The sequence below is a fragment of the Pristis pectinata genome, chromosome 7 (genome assembly GCF_009764475.1).
Source record: "Pristis pectinata isolate sPriPec2 chromosome 7, sPriPec2.1.pri, whole genome shotgun sequence".
In the NCBI taxonomy this organism is placed as follows: Eukaryota; Metazoa; Chordata; class Chondrichthyes; order Rhinopristiformes; family Pristidae; genus Pristis; species Pristis pectinata.
In genome coordinates, this window is record NC_067411.1 from 42916458 (window position 1) to 42940680 (window position 24223).

The 24223-nt window shown below is 40.3% G+C and overlaps 1 protein-coding gene across 3 annotated transcripts in view; it reads left to right on the forward strand.

Annotated features, from left to right (window-relative positions):
- hsdl2 (hydroxysteroid dehydrogenase like 2) overlaps positions 1-24223 on the forward strand; it is a 117372-nt gene that overhangs the window by 34952 nt on the left and 58197 nt on the right. For all 3 annotated transcript variants that reach the window (XM_052019989.1, XM_052019991.1, XM_052019990.1), the window contains exons 4-5: positions 7672-7770; positions 12108-12222. In XM_052019989.1, coding sequence (XP_051875949.1) covers positions 7672-7770; positions 12108-12222 — 214 coding nt within the window. The remainder of the gene's footprint in view (positions 1-7671; positions 7771-12107; positions 12223-24223) is intronic.

Here is a 24223-nt window from a genome sequence, read left to right on the forward strand (position 1 = left end):
TTGATTTGGGACCTTAAGACTGTTATACTGTTTCTGCTCCTATGATTTCAACCTAAATGAATTACTGATTTCAACACATCTCAAACATTCAGCTGTCATCAATCCATTTTTTGGCTCACATACTTATTATTTAAACACAGCCGCTTAGGGAATATAAATGATGCACAAAATCAACCACTTTTGACATCGTTGTTTATGCTGTCAATGCAGTTAAAGATTTTACTACCAACTACTTCGAGTTCCAAAGTTTTGAGTTTGACAACCCAACACAGATCCTTCTGGCCTTTTGTGTTTTAAGCAGGAGGTTTCAGAAAAGTTACCACCGGGATAATTGGCCTGTGGCAGCCAAGTGTTCATAGCAACGTTGCTTTTTGATATTTCAATGTCGGCTCTTCCTATCATTGTGAAGCAGAACTCACCAAACGTTGGATTATTCACCCACTAATAGAGAATGTGAGCTGGGTATAGACCGTTGTGAGACAGTTTAGTTTTACCCTACCTATGATATGTTTTTGCAATAGTAATCCTGCTCAGTACAAGAGGAACTGCAGGTTCGGACGTTTGGTGTATGTGCTTGGCTGAGGAGCCAATGGTGCAACACTACCATTTGTGAGATTATGACTGTACACCTCTAAACCAGAATCTCTGGGTGTGAAGGTGTTTCAGTTAGCCCCCATTACCCTGGGATTTGGAGGACAAGAGGGTGCCACCCCTTTTAACCCTGCCTCCACTCCCATCTTACTGTTCCTGATTGCTTTCCAGAGGGGAATACCAGAAAAGTGCCTGTGCAGATGTCTACAGGAGACAAATAGATTCTGCTTTATCAGTCTACACAGTCATCAGTATGCTGATGCAGTTTGTTGAGATTTACTTGTGACTAGTGACCATTGCAGGGAGGGACTGGAGAGTGATTGCGATACCTCAGCAAGAATTGACTGGCCTGTTTTGTTTTGATCAGTGGTGAACTTGCAGTTGACTAAAGGCCCTCTGTGTGTTTTATTGTGGGACTTGTGCTGGTTAGAAATCCATTATAGTTTGTATTCTACAGAGGATTTGGTACTTGGCTAAACTGGGTGCTATAGACTCCCTACTAAGACGTTCATTCTGAACTAGGATGGGCAATTAAGAATACTCAATGCAAAATGGTGCAGTTACACTGGGATTGAGCAACAGTAAAAGCAACAAAAGATTTTAAGTTGTCATGAAAACATAAGAAGGCTACAGGGTAATATAGATAGGTTAGGGAGTAATCAAAGTTTTGGCAAATACTGTATAATGTTAGAAAATGCGAATCTCTATTCGTTCTGGCTGGAAGAGTAAGAAGGCATCAACTAAATGTTGAGAGACTACAAAGCTCTGAGACACAGAGAGACCTAGTGCCATAGTGCATAATTTGCAAAATGCTAGTTTGCAAGTAGCAATTACTTAAGAATCTTAACAAAATGCTGCTGTTTATTTTAGGGAAATTCAGTGCTTCAGTTCTATAGGTTATTGGTGAGATCTCACCTGGAGTGCTGAGTATTCATTTCTGCCCTTTGCATCCAGCACATCATACCTCGTCATTTCTGCCCTCAACTTTAACCCTACTGGCTTCCACATCCTGCACAGCCTCCTTTGTCGTTTCTGCCAGCTGCCACCACCAGCCACATCTTCACCTTCCCACCCCATTCTGCCTTCCAGAGGGACCACTCCCACGGTGATTCCTGGTCTGCTCATTCCTCCGCACCCACCTCTCCGTGATCCTTGACACTTTCCCCTACAAATGAACGGAACACCTCCTCCTTCACCACCATCCAGGGAACTAAACAGTCCTTCCAGGTGAGACAAAGATTTGTGCGCACCCCCTCCAACTTCATCTACTGCATTCGGTGCTCCAGAACTGGCCTCCTCTATGTTGGTGAGATCAAGCACAGACTCGGTGACTGATTCACGGAACACCTGTGCTCTGTCTGCAGTGACCATCCTGAGCTCCCAATTGCATGCCATTTCAACTCCCTTTCCTATTCCCACACTGACATGTCCATTCTCATAGGCTCAATGCCACCTGATATTGCACCTGAGTAATCTACAACCCAGTGGTGTGAACACTGAACTTTCCAATTTCAGGTAAACCTTGCTTCCTGTGTTACCCTCTCTCTCTCCTTCTGATCCACCTCTGGTCCTCCTATTTTTGTTCCCTTTCCCATTCCAGCACCCCCCCCCCCCCCCAATCACCCATTTTTGTTGTCCTCCCCCTCCTGGTTCTATCCATTTACTACCCACACGTTCTGTCTGCCCTTTGTCTCTCCCCTAATGGCTCCTTACTTATCAGATCCCAGCACTGGTAGCCTTCGTGTTCCAGCTTATTACCCTCCAGCAGCTGTCTCTTAACCACCCTCCCCTCCCCCTACCTGGCTCCATCTAATTTGTTTTTCCTTGGCTGTTTCCATCTATCAACCACCTGCCTCTGTCTCCCAACTCCACCCCTCCCCTCTCTCTTCCCTCCCTTCATCCCTCTTTGGTTCACCTATCACCTCCTGACGCCTGTCTCCTTTCAATTGAGGGCTCTCGTGCACACTTGATTTTCAGTTCCACAGTCTCAGCCTTCAGATCCTCAGGCTCAATGCTCTGGAATTGCTGACCTAATCCTCCCATCTGCCTTCCTTTTTTTTAAAGATGTTCTTTAAAACCTATTTCTTCGGCTAAGCTTTTGGTCATATGCACTGATATTTCCTTATGTTCCTATGCTAAATACTGATTTGATTATGCAACGGTTCTATGTCTGGGGACTTTAAATTGCATTAAAGGAAGTACATAAATGCAACTTGTTGATTTTCAAAGTTTAGTACTACAGCAGCACGAACAAGCAACAATGTCAATAATTTCAGCTTCTAACAGGTAGATGATATGTGAGGCTCAGACTTTTGACAGCTCTGTGATAGGAGTATAACTTGAACTAGATATGGGAAAGATCAGAATGAGTGAGATGGTATAATTTTTAGTAATTGTGCAGCATTTTAGTGTTACAAAAGTGCATTTTTTCTTGATATTGGATATATGAAATTTGAAAGGAAGAGCCATCTGTAACCATTGAATCAACAGCTGATGAAAAAGCTGAGAGATGGAATTTTTTAACTCATTCTGCATAGCCTGGAAGTACTACTATTCATGGTGCAGCAGGAAAAAAATCCATTTGACAATTTTTTCAGCAGTCATGGAGTTTATTTCAATTTTGTTTTTATCTTGCCTATCGATGGAGTTTGATTCCCTGAGTTGTCTTTCCAGCTGGAAGATAATTGGATCACAAATTCCTTTAGACCGTGATATGCTGCTACTTGAATAAAAGTCCATTAATAACTTATAGACAAAGGAACTTGCATTTCAAGTTAGACATTTTGAATGACATTACACAACAAATATCACTCAATTAATTGGTTGTCGCAAGGCAGCAGTTCCAATTCAACTTAAAGCTTACTGACAGAGTGCCTTGCTTCTCTCACTGCTAGTATACCAGGTTTGTTGAATCCTTAGATCCAGTTATTTGCTTGTCATGGATTTCTCTTAAATGCAACACCAGTATGGTTAAAAATTGACTCTTGATTCAACATATGTCTGCTCCCTTGGCCTCTTTGTCCTAGCCTACATTCCCTTGCTCCTCTTTCAATGCATGGGTTCTGCTCCTCAGCTGTAAAGACAAATGTCTGGAACCCTGCAACAGGCTCCTGGTTGTCACTTCATATTCCCTTGGCCCTCCAGCAGAGTACAAGCTGATATTTTGTCCATTGTGGGTGCTTGGGTCCAGTCTTCTCTATCTCCAAACTTGGACCTTTGGTTTGTGCAGATGATCTGCATTGATTTGTTGTTATCTGCAGGCCAACTTCTTCCACCACTCGGCCTTCGACTTTAATCGGATCCTCGTGTTTCAGTTTCTGTTTGTAAGCGGGGAGAAGGAGCGCAGCCTGATGCTCTGATGGACATAAGTGACTTGGGGCGTTGTTAACCATATTTGCCTTTGCACCCTTTGTGGCCCCACACAGAACAAAAGCACTGGAAAAGATTGCAGTCTCATTCAGTTTTCACAGTTGAGCCATGCAGCCGTGTCAAGGAAAGCCTTTAAGTTCTGAACCTGGTGCTACGGTGAGATATTTGCTTCTTTGATGAGCCAGCCGTTGGAAGCTGGGTGACTCAGCAATCAACTGCTATTCCACTGATCTAACCATCCTCCAAATGGAGAGGAAGTCGAATCCTGGCATTTCCTACAGTTGGATGTTCCAGCCCACTCAGTAAAGTTTATGGCAGGAAAACAGCTGTTTGAATTGTAATGTTTCTTTTGTTGCTTTGTTGCACTCCATCAACATCACTTCCCTTCACTTCTTCTCTCTTCCCTTCACGTTTACTATCTCTGTTGTAAAGCAAAGAAACTACAGATGCTGGAAAGCCAGGGATAAAAGGAAATGCTGGTAATACTTGGCAGCTCGCATGGCATCTGTGAGAAAGAGAATTAATGTTTCAATCAATGGCCTTTCTTCAGAGCTGAGCAAATATACAAAATAACTATATTTCAACTGAGATAGAAGGGTAAGGCATTAGAGAGAATAAAGGGAATGTCTGTGATAGATTGGAGACCAAGAGAAAGTTGATGATATAGTTTGCTGTCAACTCTAACTTTGAATTCTGTCCTGTCACTTGCATGGAAGGAAGTGGGAGTGTGAAAAAATCTTTTAAAAAATGTTTCTGATAACAGAAAAAGGCCTGCATTTGCTTTCACTAACCTGTTTGCCCCAAAATTTATTTGTCATGTTGGGTGGTATTTTGGACAAAAGTGACTTGCATTATTAACCAAATTTGACTTTTCTCCCTTTGTAGTCCCACACAGCCAAAGATATTGGAAAAGACTGCGGTCTGCCTCAGTTTGAGGCCTCTCACTATCGTGTCAAAGAAGGTCTTTAAGTCCTGACCCCTGTTAATAGCAGCTGACCTGTCTGATGGAGGTGTAAATAGTGGAAGGAAAAAAACACTTACTGGAATTGAGATGAGGAACACAGTAGTTGCTGGAAATCTGGGAATGTTGGGAAAGCCCACAGCAGGTCAGGTAGCATATGTGGAGAGAAACAAGTTGTATTAGAACTGACCTGGCTTTGAAAAAGCAAAAAAAAAAAAAAAAAAAAAAAAATTGCTGATGCTGCAAATCTGAAACAAAAACAGGAAATGCTGGTAGCAGGTAACTGGAGTGTTGGGTGGAAATTTTTTTCAGGGTTGGCATTTCAGGTGATGACCCCCCTCACCATGATAAGTCTTGGACTTGAAGCATGGGCTCCTGTTATCTTTCTGTGGATGCTGTCTGTTTGCTGCTTATCATGAGCTTATGCTATTTCAGATTTCCAGCATCTACAGTTTTTTGATTTTCAATCCTTGGCCAGTTAATAACATAACAAACAAAAGTAGGAGTAGGCAAGTCAGCCTGTCAAGCCTGTTCTGCCATTCATGGCTGCTCTAATCTTGGCTTCAACATCACTTTCCTGCTCTTGCCCTGTACCCCTTGTCTCCCTTGCAGTTAAATATCCCAATCTCTGCTTTTAACTCTACCTCCAAGTTCTCAAGGATAGAAAATTTCAAAAATTCATGACTCTTTGAGAGTAGAAATTCCTCCTCTTCTTCATCTTAAATGGATGACTACCTATATTTGAGACTATGTTCCCCTAGTTCTAGATACCTCCACTGAGGGCAACATCCTCTCAACATCCACCCTGTCATTTCCACTCAGAACCTTATTTGTTTCAATCAATTGACTCTTGTTTTTCACCGCTCCAGTGAGTACAGGCTGAACATGCACAACCTGTCTTATTATGTCAACTCCTTCATCGAGGAATTAAATAAGAGAGCATTCTTTGCACTTTTCCAACGCACCTATAGCATCCCTTAAATGTGGAGACCAAAATGTCCAGTACCTGAGGTGCAATCTCGCTCGTGCCTTGTCAAGTTGCATCAAAAATTCCCTATTTCTATGCTCCATATCTTGTAGTATAGGTCAACATGCCATTAGTTTTAATTATTTGCTGAACTGCATGATCTCCAGATCCCTTTCTATTACAACGTTTTGTGGCTTCACTTGCTTTGAATAATAATTTGCTTTTTCAACATTTTTTCCAAAGCAGACATTTTTCCACATTATATCCATTTGTTAATTTCTTCCCCACTGACTTAAACTATTTATATCTCCTTTCAGGCTCTTTGTGTCTTCCTCAAAACTTGCTAACCCACCTATATTTGTATCATCAGCAAATTTGGCTACGGTACACTCAGACCTAGTTTGTTACCTCCTTAAAGAATTACAGCAAATTTGTCAAACATGCTTTCCCTTTCATAAAGCCATGTTGGCTCTGTTTGAATAGGTTCTGATTTTCTAAATGTTCTGCAATAACTTCAGTAACGGGCTCTAACATTTTCCCAGTGACAGATGTTGGGCCAAATAGCTTAGCATTCCCTCCTCTTTCCACTCCCCCTCCTCTTTCCACTCCCCCTCCTCTTTCCACTCCCCCTCCTTTCCTGAATTGTGACATTTACATTTGCAATTTTCTAATCCTCTGGAAGGTCTGGAATCCAAGGAAATTTGGAGATAATAGCCAATGCATCCATTATCTCTGCAGCCCCTTCCTTTAAGATCCCAGATAGCAGGCTATCAGTCCAGGGAACTTTTGGCCTTCAACCCCATCAGTTTGCCTAATTTCCCTCTTCTAGTGATTTATTTTAGGGTCCTCCCTTTCTGTAGGCCCTTGCTAATAGATGATAATTGATATGTATTTAGTTTTTTTCTCCTGTGAAGACAAGCCTGAATGCTGGGGTTCTCCCAGGTGACGTAGCCTCTATTTATCTCTCAAACAACATCAGAAAAAACATATTATTTGGTTTGTAATCATACTGGCATCTTGATGTGCATCAATGGAATGCCATATAGTATAACAGTAATTACACTTTGATAGATAATTGGTTGTGTAAGTATAGTTTTTATTTCTTTGCAGAGAATGGCCCTTGGTGCCAGGAACAATTGTGCACTGTCCCATTGCACTTAAAAGGATTTTGAAAGTTGCTGTCCTTTATTAGGACTTTGAGAGGTTAAAATGTACCTGCTGCAGCCTGTAAATATCAGAAGCGTGATACAGTTGCTGCTGTTCAATATTGAACTCTTCGTCATCTTTATTTAGTTTCATCACAGAAATGACTGAATGTTATGAATTGAACTATGAATATGTATTGCAGTGAGCTCAGCCAGGTTTATAAGCTACAAAGTGTGATTGCAAAATACTTTGAATTATATTCGCAACACCATACCCTCCTTGTTCCTTCCAGCAAAGGATGAACCATATGTAATTTGACCTGCAAAACATGACCTTTTCATGCTGTTATCATATAACTATTTGACAAGAAAAGCAAGGCTTGGTGATATTTTTGTGAATTATTCAAAACAGTTGACTGATGAATGAATGTTGACAGTCAATACTGGCTCAATCGCCACTAACACTGACCTACCTCAGCTTTAGAAATCATAAAGTATGTGCTGTGTTTTGCTTTGCATTTCTGTTTTATTTTTATGAAAAATAGCCTCGCCCAGTGCTGTGAATTGATCTGCTCGGGTAAAGAAAATAGATCGAATACTTCTTTGATTTGTCTAAAATCATTAATTTTTCTTTTCAGTTGAAGCTGTTGGAGGCAAGGCTTTACCATGCCTGGTAGATGTGCGAGATGAGCAGCAAATCAGTGAGGCAGTCCAGAATGCAGTGAAGACCTTTGGAGGTACATGTAGATCAATGATTTTGGATGTGGCAAGCTGGTGGACAGCTGATGGTTTTTCTATTCTGGGAGGTATCGGTTTATAAGCCATATGGTGACTTGAGGCCCCCTGTTAAACTCTGAGCAAGTTGATCAAAGAACAGACTCTGTTTTGAGCTGCAGTGTCACTGTGATGCAAGCACTATATTTCAGTTATGCATTCTCACTATTGTACAGTTTCAAAACATTCCTCCCATTGTTCCAAAATCAGCCTGGCATTCAGTATTTCCAGTGCAGCCATTTAACAGCAAAAATTAAAATGGGATTAATGTAGCAGTGTGGAAAGAGACCTGTTCACTTAGACTGAGATGTAACTGTGATGTTTTTGTATTCTTAAGTAATTGAAAGAATTGATGATAGATTGAGAAAGTGAAGTTAATGTCCAATTCAGCAGTCACCTTCATTAATTTGAGAGGTAGGCTAAAGGGGGTCTGGCTGACTCCACTATATTTTGCCCTCAGTTCCCACCTAGTAGAGGTAGGCTTGGTAGCTGCTAGTTTACTTAATGTGGACTCATCTCACCTAACTGAAGCACAGCAGGTAAAAAAATGAAAATTTTCCTGTTGTTATGTTGTCATGGGCGCAAGGTGTTATACAAGTAATCGGGATGGTATTCTTGAAAATAACTAAATTCTGGCATAAAGGGGAATCAAAGATGTTATCTGGTGCAATGGAAGATCTCCAGTCTGGAAACATCCAATCTTCATGAAGTATGCGACTCTTAAAGATTTTTTTCTTCATCAAATTTATTATCGTTAGTAATATTTCTTATGTAAAAAACCAAATTCATGGTATTATCTGTAAGACAATATAAAAATTACATTAAACAATTACTTCTGTAATCCAGATTTATCTGTAATTCAAATATTATTTGGTCGCAAGGAATTCAGACTGGAGATCTCTTTTTAACAAATCATGAAGCATGATCTTTGATTCCTGTTGTTCTTCCCTTGGCCAGTCAGTAGGTTAGTTATATTTTTAACTTCAATATGGACTCTCTGGTATTTGTGGAACCTGTTCATCCAGGATTAGGACTTTATCCCAGAGCTGCAAAGAAGTGGGTGTTGTTTGTGGGCATTTTTTTCCATGTGGAAAAAATAAGGGCAAACATAGACCAATTTGCTGTATAGCTTTTTCCGTGCAGTTGTATTCTTGACTGTGCACATTTTTAATTTGCATCCTTAAGCTTTGGACCTTGCTCACCTGTGTTAAGAGACCAAACATTATGAAAAAATGGAGACCTAGATGATTGGTGCTTCAATGTTGAGTTGACTTGGAGTTGATTGGAATGGGATGCAGGTCTCTGAATATGTTGTCTTTATTTTGTAGTTTAACATGTTAAAGTATAAGAATCATCGAAAATCTTCCACTGAAAATTGTACTTTTGCTAATTTTGAGCCATCAGTTTTTCAACACAAGTATGAAATATGTACCTGTTCTTATGTCCATCCTGTCTTCACCTTCTTTCATTTCTACTTTCAAAAAAACAGAGGGGTGTATTCAATCTTGGTTTTATGCAGCACCTTTAATGCAGCAAATTGTTCCAAGGTGTGATAAGGAAGTTGTAGGAAAGGATCCTAAAAAATGTATGATCTTTGAACTGTGCAATACACCACGTGAGTGAGGAGTAAATCAAATACAGGAACACTTAACAAGCAACATTAATCTTACCATGATTTACAGCTGAGAAGCCACTGTGTGTACATGGACCACATACAGTGTGCAGTAACGTTTCACAAAAAGGCATTGTGTAGAAGTTTCACATGTTGGAGTTAACAGAAGAGCACTAGAGACTTAAATTCATGCCTTAACCACAATGGGCTGGTTTGTGCTTGAACTGGCCTGCTGCCCATGCTTCCCATCCATGTGATCCCTGCAGCTGCACTAACCTTTCACGGTCTTGCAGGTTCAATTAAACTGGAGTCTTGCTGCTGCATCCATCCTGCAAAGTGGAGTGATCCACAAGTGACAGCTTGGCGTTGGTGGCAGATTCTGAAGCCCCAACCTTGAAGGCCCTGATAGCATTTTGACAGCTTGTGCTGTCAAAGTCTTTTTAACTGTTTCTAAATGTCTTTGGAACATTTAAGAACAATTCAAATAGATATAAATAATTTTCAAAATTATTTAAAATAATTATTTAGGTATTATTTATGAATATTAATTAAAAACAACTTCAGACACTTAGTGATTGAGGCAAGACAATATAAAGCTGAAGAGATAGATGTGAAGTAGGCCAAGCTCCTCAACTTGCATAAAACTGTATAGCACTGGACAGGCCATTTAGCCACAATGTTGTGCCGATCTTGATGCCATTTTATACTAAATGTCCTCTTCCTGTGTATGAAGGGAATGGATGGATATGGATGATACGTAAAAAAAAAAATAAATAAATTGCCCCTCGTGTCGCCTTTAAACTCCACCACCACCACCACCAACCTAAAAAGCAAGTTCTCTGGTCTTTGACATTTCTACCCTGGGGAAAAGATTCTGACTGTCTACCTTATCTATCCCTCTCATAATCTTAAAAACCTTTATCATGCCTCCCCTCAGCCTCTGACGCTCCAGGGAGAACAGCTCAAGTTTGTCCAACCTTTATAGCTCATACCCTCTAATCCAGGCAGCATCCTGGTAAACCTCTTCTGCACCCCTTCCATAGTCTCTACATCCTTCCCATAATGGGGTGACCAAAACTGCACACAATACTCCCAAGTGTGGTCTGACCAAAGTGGATTTGTAAGAGCCAATGTCACTGAGTTCTCCTGGTGTTTTGGCTAATAATTATTCCTCAACTAGTATATAAAAAAACATTTAACTTATTGCTCCCTAGGTTTTTAGGGAGCTTGCTGAGCGCCATATTCTGTCACTATCCTACATTACAAGTGATTGCACTTCAAAAATGAGTTGATTGGTTGTAAATCACTTAGGGATGTCCTGAGGTTATGAAAGGTGCTAAACCATCACCGGCCTTTCTTTATCCCCTTGTTTTTCTGTACATTGATGACAAGTAATTTGATTATGCTAGCATTATTTCTGAGGCCAATCTAGTTGATAAACGAGCAAACTTAAATTTGTTTTCTGTCTACCAAATCCTAAGGGATATCCCAAAGCACACCTTGCTGAATAAGTTGTATTTTGAGGTTCAATCTCAATATTGGAAAATAGAGTAGAGGCAACCCCCACGTTACGGCCATTTGGGTAACGGAAATTCGCCCTTACGGAATTCACAAATCACTATCCAAAAATTAGAGATACGGAGTAAAAATCCCTTGTGGAATTTATGTGGAAACAAATAAATAAATAAAATGCAAAAGAAACAACAAATTTTATCAATTTTTTCATTTTGGTCACTTAATAATGTGGGACAATAAGATTTGGATATGATGTCACCATGTCAAATGGCTGGTAGTCCCTCTTTTGCCACGCTCTCTGCAGTCCAAGGACCTGTGAACAGACAAATCAAAGTGCAGTGCTGCCACTCCCTTCATCTGTGAGGCATTTTCTCTGACATGTTGCATTCTGGCGAGGTGCAGTAGCCATGGCTAGCTCCTTAAAGCGATCCCTCAGCCTTTACTCCATGAGCACTAAGTCACACCACTTGAACCCATTATCTGCCTCAACTGTTTCTACACCACCTTCCTCCCATGAACCCCAATCCTTGAATCCCATTCCTTTCCCTGATATCCCCAGTTCCTAAATTCTCTCCTAATTTTCAAGCCTTGTCCATCCCGTGAGCCTAATGTTGGCCTCAGCTGTTAAATAACAGCGGCGAGTCACTTTATCATGGCTTAATATGAGAGAAAATCATCCAGTAGGAATGCATCTCCACACATAACATAGAATTTAATAGGAAAAGGGAGTTCACGTTATGGAAAATCATGGTACAGACTGTTTTCCAGGAATACAACCCCTCCATAATGTGTGTGTGTGAGGGGGTCACCTGTATTCAATAAGAATACAAATAATTAAATTGTTCTGGTCGTGTTGATGGAGATAAATGCTGATTAAAATACCAAGAGTCTACTGCTCTTTGAGAGTCCTCATGTGCTCTTTTATGTCCTCCTGAGCAATTCCCCAATCTAATTGAATTTTTCACATTCCTATCACTGAGCTAAGGATCTTCTCATGCTATACTGGGCCAAACTGACAGAGGAGATCGGTGCCATATGTAGAATAGTGATTTGAACAAGAACTTGTACCCCATCAAGTCTCTGCTTCCCCTGAAGTGGTGAGCAAAACATTTGGATTGAAAAAGCTGGAGCTGTTACATAATAGATTATTAACTGACCTTTATTTTCCCACAGGCATAGATATTTTGATAAATAATGCAAGTGCCATAAACCTGACTGGTACACTGGACACGCCAATGAAGAAAGTGGACCTTATGATGAGTGTCAACAGCAGGGGTACCTACCTAACGTATGTACTGCATGGATTACACCCTGATCATTAAATGCTTGCACTGGGTGCCAGGATATATTTTTCGTTAAGGAAAAGATCACATGTTATGATTTGAGGAAGTGTTAGTTATGGTTAAGTTTACAACGAGCTGCTTTTTAAATAGCACTTTTAACGTAGTGAAGTGTCCCAAGACACTTCATTTGAGCAACAATTGACAATAAAATGTTACGCTGATACGTATGTTTGGACAAATGCTCAAAAGCTCAAAAAACAGGTTGAAAAATATGAATCAGTTTGAAGGAGGGATTGATTGATTAGTTGGAGAAGGAATTCCGAGCTTTAGGTCTTGACATTTGGAGGCATGTTACCAATGATAAAGTGATGAAAATCAGGTTACACAAAAAGCCAATTTTAGAAGAATGCAGAGATCTTTGGAAGGTTGTAGGGCTGTACAAGGTTAGAGGGAGGGTTAAGACTTTGGACTGATGTAGAAATGGATGTTTTAAATCTCATGGTCAGTTTTGATTTTAAATTGATTTTTAATCTGAAACAACATTAAAATAAGTTCATACCAATTTATGCCTTTCTTTGTAAGGGAAAAGGATCATATTCTCTTCCCCATTCTTTTGATGACCTTGGGTAGGTAAACAGCTCCCAGTCTTCTGCCAATGCTCCTTTCATGCTGGTGCATAAGGCAGATTACTGATACTCGTATTTGCCTTTTTGATTTGCTTAAATTACTTCTAAACCCATAATCACATTCCAGATCAGTCTGAATGCAGTTACATTTCTTTAACACTGTGTTCCCTGTTGAACAGTATTTATTGTGGCTGAGTTAAACATATTCTATCTTTACTTACTCATGAGCAGGGCAGTGCAGTTCCTTTGGTATTAGGCTTCAAGCCATGTTTGCTCTGCTCATAAATAGTGTGACAAGACTATGTGCCTCAGCTGCAGTGTCTCTATTGTCAAGGTTGTTTATATTCTGTGGTGGCTGATCCATCAAATGTATGTGCATTCTAAACTACACACATTTTAACTGCTGCTGAATCAATAATTTACATAGATTTAGCATCACCTCTTTGCTTTTACACCCAGTCCCTGTTTAGAAAGTCCAGCATCTCATATGTCTTTCTTGAACAAGAAAGCTGATATTCCTTTTTGAAAATTATATAATTGAAACCTCTAATGTTTTACTTTCAAAGCTGTAATTTCTGAATCTCTTTCATTCTTCTCACAATTTACTGCGAACGAAGAATTTTTTTTTCCTCATTTTTCTCCTCATTAGCTGGTACTAACTAGAAGCACAGCCTTGTTTTCTTATCCTCAGAAAGAAACAAGCTCTTGCATTTTTGTAGCAACACACAAAGCAGCTGGAGGAATTCAGCGAATCAAGCAGCATCTATGGAGGGAAATAGCCGATGTTTTGGGTCGAGACCCTTCATCATGGCTGGAAAGAAAGAGGGAAGATAGCCTGTATAAAAAGGTGGGGGAAAGGGGTGGAGCAAGAGCTAGCAGCTGATAGGTGGATCCAGGTGAGGGGGGGGTTGATAGGCAAGTGAGGGAGGGAGGGGAGTGGGAATGATGTAAGAAGCTGGGAGGTGATACGTGGAAGTGACAAAGGGCTGAAGAAGAAGGAATCTGATAGGAGAGGACAATGGAACATGGAATAAATGGAAGGAGGTGAGGAGGGGAACTGGTGAGAGGAATATGTGGGTGATGGGCAGAATGAGAGAATGGGAGAGGGGAAAGAGATGGGGTGATGGGGGCCAGTGGGAAAAGGGTTATAAAAAAAAAAGGGCAGAGTGGAGTGGTTACAAGAAGTTAGAGAAATGGATGTTCCTGCCGTCAGGTTAGAGACAACCAAGGCGGTATGTGAGGTGCTGTTCCTCCAATGTGCGTCTAGCCTCAACTTGTCTGTCCACGGCCGCCTCTACTGCCATGTCGGTGTGGGAATGGGAAGTGGAATTAATTGCATTTTTGTTGCACTCTTCACATTTTCAGGTTATGAAGTGTTGCTGAAGTGACAGGAAACATGGCAGCCAATTTGTAAATTGGTTGTAAGGTTTTAATGATGTTGGTTGAGGACACCACGAAGAACATCCCCGCTTTTATTGTAAATGGTGGTGTGGGATCTTTGGTGTGCACCTGTTGAACTGGATTGTATCTTGGTTTATCGTTGCTTCCAAAAGGCAATCCTTCAACAGTGCAGCAATCCCTGAGCGAGAATGTCCCTCTAGATTTTTTTTTATCCCAAGTTTGCTGGTGTGGCACTTCTGACTTGGAGGAAGAATGCTTTAAGCCAAGTGAGCCACTGCTGGTACTGAGGTAGATGATGGAGTGTCCTAACTACTTTTTCTCTTCTTCACGTATTCCAGTAGAGTCGATTGTTTATGCATTACTAAAGAGAAGATGATCATTTGAGCGGCTGATTCCAGAAAGGTGGAATCCTGTGTTACACTCTTGCTGTAGTTTGCCACAAACTGCTTTAGTAAATGGAATCACTGATCCCTTGACTGCCATTCAATTAGAAATATCCTGTTGCTCCATATGCCTTTGAGGATTTTCTTTATCTCTTTACATGATATATATTTTGAAAGATATGGCAGAGTCTAGATGATCAGAGAGAAGAGTTTATTAGAATATTTTACCTTGTTAAAAATACTCTAAAATTCATGTTGTATTAATCTATTAATGCCATTGGTAAAACTAAACTTGGCTTATCATCTCTAACTCAGTGACCATGAAATATTTTAGTTTCTTCTGCATTTTGATAAACTTTAAGTTCCTGAAGACTTTGGAAAGAACACAGTGTATGTGTTGGTTACTTATTCCGGAACACACAAAGAAACTTTCACCATAAAGGTGATTACTTGAGTTGAAATTTCACTGTCTTTATGAGTTATGGCATTTGGTAAGGCTTCACCTCAAAGCTTCATAATAGATTCTCATCTCTTGTCTATTCACATCTAATTCTAAGGATATTTACTCGGATTGCTAACTTCGAAACAAAACCAGCAACCTATCCCTCAGATTGTAGGTGATGACATTCAAGGCAAGGCTAAATCTAGATTTTGCTTGCAATAAACAAAGCAAAGCAGCATAAATGCAAGAAAAACATTGGAGAAATGTATCCAGGATGTTTTTGCAAATCATTTTCCTGATTGTGATTCCTGTTCAGGAGATTTTCTTAGAGTTTATTTTGTCCATTTTTTTCCCAAATATATCCTTAAGACTGTCAAATTTTCCAAGATTCTGCTGTTTTCTTGTTGCTGAACACAAAATCACTAGCTGCTTTCAGTGTGGAAGGTTTTCTGTGGAAGGCATTTTAGCAATGTTTTTTCTTACCTGATTCACCTATGAGAGCAGAAAGAACACTTTTGGCTTCGGTGTGGAATTTGAACTATTGTTGAGACTTGTTCCAACAGGTGGTTCCTGTTGTAAAACAGCTGTTGCAGGATCTTGACAAAATGTTCCTGCATTTTGGTCTCCTGGCAGAATGGGAGCATTTGGAATAACTTCACAATCACACGCAGAAAATGAAGTTATAGGGAAACACTGCTTACTCTGCCACTGCAGTGTTTTTACTTAATGCTGCAAGACCTAAGTCAGCAGAGAGCAGAAGTTGTGAGATGACTCAAATCCCCTGTAAAGATTTAAAAGCTTAAGAAGTGCACTGCTCAGCACAGGTCTGTGCAATAATATGAGTAACCAGGTCTTTTGGTAGGGGTGGTTTTTGATGTGGGAGAGAGTCCAATTGGCCCTCACGTATTCTGCTCATGTCTCTGCAATTCTTCAATTATGTTTGGTGTATTGAGCTGAAGAGGAATGCTGAATGACAGTATGGGTCAGAATGTTACAGATGGTGATAAGGAAATGGATTTGCAAGGAAAAGCATCAGAACACTTTGCATATATTTCTCCCAAGATCTTTACTGTGTTAAGGCCATTTTGCTGCATTGCACATTTAGCCCTACTTGACTGTCATCCCTCTACCAGTTTTAAGGTTTAGGATGTTGGCTTTGTTCCAGTCAGACTTCCACACTTGACACCACCTTTCTTGCATTTCCCCATTCTTCTGATTCCCTTGGCATCCAAACATCTATTGGACTCTGTCTCAAATACAATCCACTAGCACAGCCCTCTGGGGAAGAGAATTCTGAAAATTTACAAACTCTCTTGAGTAAAGAAAACTTTCTTCATTTCAGTAATAAATGCTTGACTGTTATCTCTAGTTGTAGTTGGAGGAAACAAAACTGTCCTGTAAAGCCCCCAAAGAATTTTGTGCATTTCAATGTGATCACTTCTCATTCTTTTGGAGAATTTGACCATTCTATGCAATATCTCCGCATAACGTGTTCCCCTTCTCCCAGAACTCAGTCAAATGCATTGGTGTTCATAGTGGGGGCTGCAACATGCAGATAGGTCACTGAATGTTAAAAAATGGATCACTATCTCTGAAATAAACACTGGTATTGGGTAAAAGTAGTGAACCTTCTTTTAAAATAGATTGCCTGCAAAAAAAAGTTTGAAAACCACTGGCCTTGTGACTGCTTTGCATTCCTTTTAAGCCAGGCATATCATTTTGAGATAAGGGGATCACAGCTGCACATAGTACTTCTTATGTTGTCTCATCAGGGCCCAATGTAATTACAGTAAGATTACTTTTGTACTCTAACCCTTTTGTAGTAAAAGTCTAACACACCATTTACTTTCTCAATTGCTTGCTTACCCTGTGATTCATGTAAAAGAACATTCGGGTCCCCTCATGAAGACCAACATTACTCAGTCTCTGACCTTTCCAAAACAATTCTCTTTTTCTATTTTTCATATTTAAGGGAATAATTTCTTGTCAGAATCCACTAAACATTTCCTTATCCACAATTATCAGTATTCATTCCTTGGCAGTATCTTTATGTCCTCTTAAAGCTTACTTTCCCACCAAACTTTGTATTGTCAAATTATTTGGATAAATTGCACATGTTCCCTTATCTAAGTCATTGACTTAGATTGCAAATAACTGAGGGCCATGAACTGATGCTACTTGTACCTAATAGTCAAAATCTGTCAAACTGAAAATGATTCATTTATTCCAAATGTTTTCTGCCCATTAATCAGATCCTGATCTATGCTACTATGTTACCCAATTCCTTTAAAGAAAACCTGTGATATTTGCCATAACCGAAGGGTTCTCTAAAAATAGAGGTGGTGGGTGCTTGACAAGTCTTGCAAGAGGTGGTTTTGTGAAGTGGAGGAAACATTCCCTCCTCTTCCCTGAGGCAAGCAAACATTGGCTTGATTTCGCAAAAAGCACTTCTGTCAGGCAACTGAAGAAACCTTGCTTTAAATTTAAAATTTTCATTTGTTGAGGAAAGAAAGTACATGAATTAATGCAGTTCATTCCACAGCTTCAGGACATACAAAAGAAATGTGATTTTTTTTTATCACCCAAAATATAATGGCTATATTAAGATACGAATTGTGGCAACCAATTTGTCCAGAGCAAGGACATGTTGAGATGTGACAACAATCACATAATCTGAATAGTAATGTCAGTTGGGGGACTGGGAGATTCCTGGACATGAGGAGGAGCTCCCTTCCTCCTTTTTGAGTTGTGAGATGGGACTTTTGATATCCTCTGGAGATTGGGTTAGAATTTAACATCTCATTCATTACATATCCCCTTTGACAGCACAACAGTCCCTCTCACTCTGTGGTCCTGTTTGACAGGTGAGACATTAAACTGAGAGCCTTGAGGTGATCTCCTGGGAGAGTTTAATAGATCCCACGATGCTGTTTTCAAGAAGAGCAACACTGGTAACCTGGCTAATGTTTGCCCCTATGTCAGTATCACTGAAACAAATTATCTGGCTTTACAACATTTCTATTTGCTTAAACTTGCTGTGTGCACATTGGCCACTGCTTTTCTATTGTGACTTCACTGGTTTTAAAGTGCTTTCAGGCATCCTAAGGTGGTGAAAGCTAATTTAAAAATATAGTGTCTTCTTTCAAGCAAATCCAATGGGAAAGCAGGTTTACATTTGCTTTATCAACATCCCCTAGTGGCTAATCATGCCTCTGTTCTCTGAGATGGTAATTTACCATGCAGGAATCACATATTGTGTAGTATGTGGAAATTTTTAATGTCAAGAAATATACTTTATTCATGATATATATTGGAAATACAATCAGTATAGCCTTTCTCTACATTCATTATACCATCAGATCAATTATGTAACATTGCATCAATGTCACTCATGTTTCCACCTTAAAAGGTACACTCATAAAGTACTAGTGATCATGTTGCACAGGCCCCAGACCCTCAATATCCAGTGGCAGCAGAACCCTGGACTGTGGTCCTTCCCCACAGAGCCTTTGCAATGGCTGCACCCAGATTCAGTGCGTCCCTCAGCACATACTTCTGCTTTCTGGAATGTGCCAGTCAGCAACTTTTGCATAGGGATATCTTCTTACACTGGGAGACCAACAAGTTTTGGGCAGACTAAAATGTGTCTTTTACTGAGTCAATGATCTTCTAGCACCAGTTAATGGTCATCTCGGAATGTGTCCCTGGGAAAAGCCCGTGGATCAGCGGGTCTTTTGTTATACGGCTGCTGTGGGAGAAGCTGAACAAAGACCATTGTATCCTTTTCCAGACCTTCCTGGCAAATGCACAGTCCGCAAAGTGGTGGATAATTGTCTCACTTGCACCCCAGCCATCTTGAGAGCAGCATGTTTTGTGAGTGAGGCTCCGACAGTACAGGACCTACCTGACAGGAAGGGTCCCTCTTACCTCCAACCAAGTAAGATCCTGGTGTTTGTGAGTTCTGATGATGAGACATTCTGCCAAGTGACTTTGGTAGTCTCCTTGGGAAATCATCTCAAAAAGCATCCATTGTCTCCATCTAACGCAGGGCCTGCAGGACATTCTGTGCTAACTGCTACCTGAGGGACTTCTGCTCAAAGGTGTTTTTCTGCAGAAACTTTTCTGTGGAGGACAGGAAATGTGGCAAGGTCATGTTGCATGGAACATGGCATGCCAACAAGGCCAGACCCATTCTTTGCAGCACTGGGAACAGGTAAAATCTCAGCACATAGTGACACTTTGTGATTGCATTCTTCGATTCTATCATAGCTTGATGCAGACACATAAAAGTGGTCATCAGGATGAGGTCAATATTGGGTATGCTTATCCCCCTTTCTCTGGAGACTTGTATGTCATGAACTGGTGGATGCAGATGAAATGGAAGATCCCACACCTGCGTCACGTAGAGCAACATCGAGATCACTTCGCAACTGGTTACCGTGTTCTTGCTTGCCATCGAGCGGGAGTGCTGCTCCCACATTTTTTGTTTTACCTTGACTATTTGCTCCAGCCATATCCTGCCACATGCCCCCAGCTTTTCTGAACCATATCCTCAGCACTTTCAGGTGTTGCATTTGACAACGAAGAGAACAGACAAACAGTCAGGCCAGTTGCCTCACTCTTGCCGTGATTGACTCTGAGACCCCAAGGCCAGTTAAAACTGGTCACAGATGCTGATCAATCTGTGGACGGACTGTGGATCTGAGGAGAAGATAGTGACATCATTCATGTACAGGGAAGCAAAACTTTTTATTTCAAAAAAAAATTTATTCATAACAATATATATACAAAAAGAAAAACTGCAAAAATTCTTTACATTCTTAGTGTCATTTGGTCATTATATTCAGCAGTGTTAACACTTTTTTAACCACATCTCCATTGCCACTCATGTGACCCCCTGGACGATACACCCTTTCATTGTTTGAGGCAAAACTTGCATTTCTATTGCCAATGAACTTCTGCCAGGATTTGTAAGAGTGAAACTGGTAATTGAAGTCCAGGACTACTGAACCTATCATTAAATGACAGTGACTTTAGCAATGTAAGTTATGTTGACTTTAATTGTGCACTAATACATTTCCTCCCTCTTGTTTTGCACAATCCCATCATTTTGCATCCCTCTGGTAGATGAGAACAAACAGTTAAATCGTTATTTAAACGCTATGAAATTAACATATGTGCAGTTAGGATGTTGGGGTTGGGAGAGGGAGGGGTGAAAGGGTGTGATGAAACCTCAGCCAACAAAATTTGGCCACCCAAAGAGATGTGACAAAGAGGTTGAAGAAACACAGCTGAAAATGCTTGAAGCACATCGTAGGTCAAGCAGCATCTATGGAAGGAGACGTAACACCTCAGTTTGAAGACCCTTCATCAGAACTGGGAAAGAGATAAAACAGGTTAGTAGGAAGAGATAGATACAGAACTATAGAAAGTGCCTAGCAGCTTTGGAGAGGAAAACAGTTAATGTTGCAGATGGATAACCTACACTGAAGCTGGCTCGTTTTGATACAAATCAGAGAAGACGGTTATCTGAAATTGTTGAATTCAAAATTGAGTACTGAAGGCTGCAACATGCCCAGAAGGAAGATGACTTGTTCTTGCTCAAACTTATGTTGGGCTTTGCTGGAACAGTGCAGGGTAGCAGAGACAGAGGTTAGAGTAGGATGGAGAATTCAAGTGACAGACAACTGGAAGCTTAGGGTTGCCCTGCTGACTGAGTGCAGGTGCTCCATAAAGCATTCAGCCAATCTGTGTTTGATTTCTTTAACGTAGAGGTGATCTCATAGTGAATGCAATATACAAGATTGGAGGAACTACAAGTTATTTTTAAACCAGGAGAGAGAGGCAGAGATCTTTGGAGAAAACTCCAGAGTTCAGAGCCATCAATGTTTAACTATTTAAAATTGTTTAGGTCCAAGAGGCCAGTACAAGAAGAAGAAAAAAACAAGAAGGGCTGGAGGTGGGCTGAATACATGGATGGATTTTAAAATGAAAATGGAAGTTTTAAAACTGAGGCTACGCAGAGTATCCAGCTTGGATAATGAACGTGAGAGGGGTGATGGGTAAATGTGACAGTACAGTTTACCAAATGGGGACAAAAATTTTTTAGTAAGATTCAGTATATGGAGAGTAAAAGGTGGAAAGACCTGGCCAGGGAGTAGTAGAATGGTCAGGTGTAGAGATAGAAAGCCATGAATAAGTGTTTTAGCAGGAGTTGTACAAAGGATGGGGCAAAGTTTATTCATGGACTTGATAGTCCTGGTGATGGAGTAGTTGGAGTCATAGAGTCAAACAGCATGGAAATGGGCCCTATGGCCCAACTGGTCCATGCTGACCAAGATTCTCATCTAATCTAGTCCCATTTGCCCACGTTTGGCCCATATCCCTCTAAACCTTTCCTATCCATGTGCCTGTCCAAGTACTTTTTAAATGTTGTTAATGTACCTTCCTCAACCACTTCCTTTGGCAGCTCATTCCATATACTGACCACCATCTGCGTGTAAAAGTTGCCCCTCAGATTCCTATTAAATCTCTTCCCTCTCACCTTAAACCTAAGTCCTCTAGTTCTTGATTCCCCAACCCTGGGAAAAAAGACTATGCCTATTGACCTTATCTATGCCCCTCGTGATTTTATACACTACTATAAGATCACCCTTCATTCTCCTGTGGATCAATGAAATGAGTCCCAACCTGCCGAACCCCTCTCTATAAGTCAGTCCATCAAGTCCCTGCAACATCCTCATAAATCTCCTCTGTACTCTTTCCAGCTTAATGACATCTTTCCTATAGTAGTGTAACCAAAACTGAATACAGTATTCTAAATGCAGCCTCACCAATGTCTTGTACAACTGCAACATAACATCCCAACTTCTATATTCAATGCCCTGACTGATGAAGGCCAGCGGTCAAAAGCCTTCTTCAACACTCTGTCTTCCTGCAATGCCACTTTCAAGGAATCATGTACTTGTATTCCTGGGGACCAACTCTCCCAACCTTTGTATTGGCAGATGACTCCATATTCTAGCAATTCAGGCATTGATGAGAATTTTCAGTGTACCACTAGTGGCAAGAGGTCTCTGACTCAGTCTCAGGCTTGGTGCATAGGTGTTGGATGGGGAAGATAGTTTGGACTGTGGGTGAAAAGGCCAGCTCACCATAAAATGAGAGCCAGGTTATTAAGTTTCAGGGCCCTTATTGCTGAATTTGGCAGAAGAGTTCAAATGATTCTTCGTTTAGAAATGTGGGGAACAAAATTATACCAACTTGAAAGAGGATTCAGATGTTTGGTGTTTAACAAATTAGCAGAGATGCTGCTTCTCCAGAAACTGCAACTCTTAGCCTGGCTCAGCATTTGAAAACCACCTCACTCACTTTATATTGGGAGTTCTTTTTTCACAGAAGGAGGTGGGAGGAGACAGTGGGAGAATAGTTAGGGTACTATACCACGAGGCCTGGTGTAACTGTCATATCTTGTCAGTTTGTGTTTCTGCTTGTGGTTAGGATAAATAAAACTGGCCCACTCGTTGTTGATTAACTTCTGTGAAACATTTAATAAAATCTGAATAACTCAGATCAATTGTAGTTAAATATTTCTACAGATCAAATACCTTTATGAGATTATAGTGTTTCTGTTTATAGTAATTTTTCCAAATAATGTAAAACAAGGTCAAACATCTGAACTGCATTATTTGATCACTATAAACAACAGGTATAAACGAAGGGTGTCACAGTGGCCCTGCCGGTAGTGGAGCTGTGACCCATGTTTGATTCTGACCTCTGGTGCTGTCTGTATGCTGAGAATCAGAGACAAGTTAGTGGGCATGTGTGAGAGAATAAGTTGCAGGGAAAATAAGTGGTGGCTGGGTTTGTTCTGAGAGCTGGCAAACACTTAATGGGCCGAATGATCTCCTATGTCATTAGGAAAAATGAAATTATGAACTAAAGTTAAAAGAAATTCCACTGAAAGTGCACCTTGAAAGCATTTCAATTGTTTAAACTAACTTCACAGGGAAGCATGTGTTGTTCACCTCTAAGTAATTATGGTGGACAAGAGGTTGAAATTTTTGTTGACAGCAAGAAGATCCCAATTAGGATATCATATTCAAGCTGGAATATCGTCAGTTCCATTTCTGAGCAATAGATGTTGGTTGACATAATATTTTCTGCAGTGTTATCCTCTATTCTATAAACTGACCATTATGTTTTGACTGGGACTTTTAATTATATTCATGCTGTTATCAGTTATTTCAAAACAATTACATTTTTGCCCTATCCTTCAAGCTATTTATAGAACTCTCCAAGTACTATGCAGCATTTCTGGATGTCATCATAATTTGGTAAGATTTTATCAGCTCAGGTATTAGCAGTAACAGAAATGACCCAAAGTAATGATTCAATTTGCGTTTATTTTCCCCAATCTGTTCAGAGAAGTTTGCCTCCACATTGCGCTGTATCTCACCAAGTTTAACTTTAACAAGGGAGTTTCTATTTGGGAATCACGGGCATAAACATGAGCAAAAATTTCTCTGCTGAATGATTGAAAAGCAATGAAGCAGTTAATTTAGCATGATCTGGTTTATCCTACTGGCACAGAAACACATAGGAATTTAAGATGAGTGCATTGCCTGATTAATTTTAAAGTACTAATACCAGAAGGTCATCCAACGCTCCATTGACAGCAATTTCACTTTCATTCTATAGCACTTCCTAGTAATGCCAAAATCCCTGTAAACGTGTGAGAAGTTTATGCAATAATTAGATGCATCTGAGGAGCATAAACAAAAATGAAGCAAAATATGGATTAAAGGCTCATTTTGTACAAACACATCAATGTCATAGATTTCCTTTTCACTCTGAGGCTGCATGTTTTTATTTGTAAGCTCTTTTCGCTTATTTTGCATAGTTCTATTCTTCACTGTCTAAGAACCCAGTCAATTAAATTAAATTTTATTTTCTTCACCCTTTTTTATTCCCACATAATTTTGTGAAGGAAATTTAGGAGTCAGGCCCAGCCTATGAAGTCTCATCACATCACCAACCCAATGGGTTGATGATGGCCAAGTGGCCTGGAATTCTCCAGGCAGTCAGCCTTCTGAACCCTTGACTGAGTTCTGCAGACTTGATGATCATTGCCATTGGGACAGCAATCTGTCAG